At 50.9% G+C, this 751-nt stretch overlaps 1 protein-coding gene across 1 annotated transcript in view; it reads left to right on the plus strand.

The window, feature by feature from the left end:
- PRMT7 (protein arginine methyltransferase 7) overlaps window positions 1-328 on the plus strand; it is a 131,861-nt gene extending 131,533 nt beyond the window's left edge. Inside the window, exon 15 of the mRNA XM_019505307.1 lies at window positions 311-328. Within this exon, the coding sequence (XP_019360852.1) occupies window positions 311-328 (18 nt within the window). The remainder of the gene's footprint in view (window positions 1-310) is intronic.
- The last annotated feature ends 423 nt before the right edge of the window (window positions 329-751 follow it).

Here is a 751-nt window from a genome sequence, read left to right on the forward strand (position 1 = left end):
AAACCCCCGTGTCATGCACACACCCAACTTACCTGCCTCTCTGGCGGTAGGGAGAGGAGAGTGAGCTACTGGTGGGTGGAGCGGTCCCTGGGCTGCGGGAGGCTGATGCTTCCCTCGGTGATGCTTCCCCCCCCCCCCACAACCAGGCAGCACCCAGCTTGGGCAGCCGCAGAAGGAAGCAACCGGGCCCCTATGTAGCTCAGGCAGGCAGGCTCCAGGGGGGGAAAAAAATGGATCAGGCTCACCACTTTTCTTGGGCGGAGCTTGCCTTCCTGTGCTGCTATCAGGTTGCCTGCAGGGCTTCCTGCAGAGCTATGGAGCTGCATGAAGCCTGGTGCTTCGCTCCGCAGCTGTAGGGGCAGCAAACTAAAATTTCTCAGAAGAGTTTTAGTTTGTTGCACCCCAAGTCATTTAAGGCGCATTACGTCACTGAATTTCCTACAGCAGCTGGAATTAATGCGCAATACGCTGCTGAGGCATGAAAACACCAACACCATTAAAGCAATGCAAAAGCATTTAGCCCACTTTAAAGTGTCATGCACACACACTCCTCATTTCGTCTACACATAGCCTTAGTTGCTATTTAAACCTTTGTTGCTATTTTGGCTTTGTTTCAGCCTATTTGCAACAGGTTTATGCTAAACCAGAATAAGCATACACACAGGAGCCTGTGGTAGTTTAACTGAAACATTTAAACAGAAACAAGTGTGTGTGTGTGTGTGTGTGTGTGTGTGTGTGTGTGTGTGTGTGT

Source organism: Gavialis gangeticus, unplaced genomic scaffold (genome assembly GCF_001723915.1).
Source record: "Gavialis gangeticus isolate Ggan-Ray unplaced genomic scaffold, GavGan_comp1, whole genome shotgun sequence".
NCBI lineage: Eukaryota > Metazoa > Chordata > Crocodylia > Gavialidae > Gavialis > Gavialis gangeticus.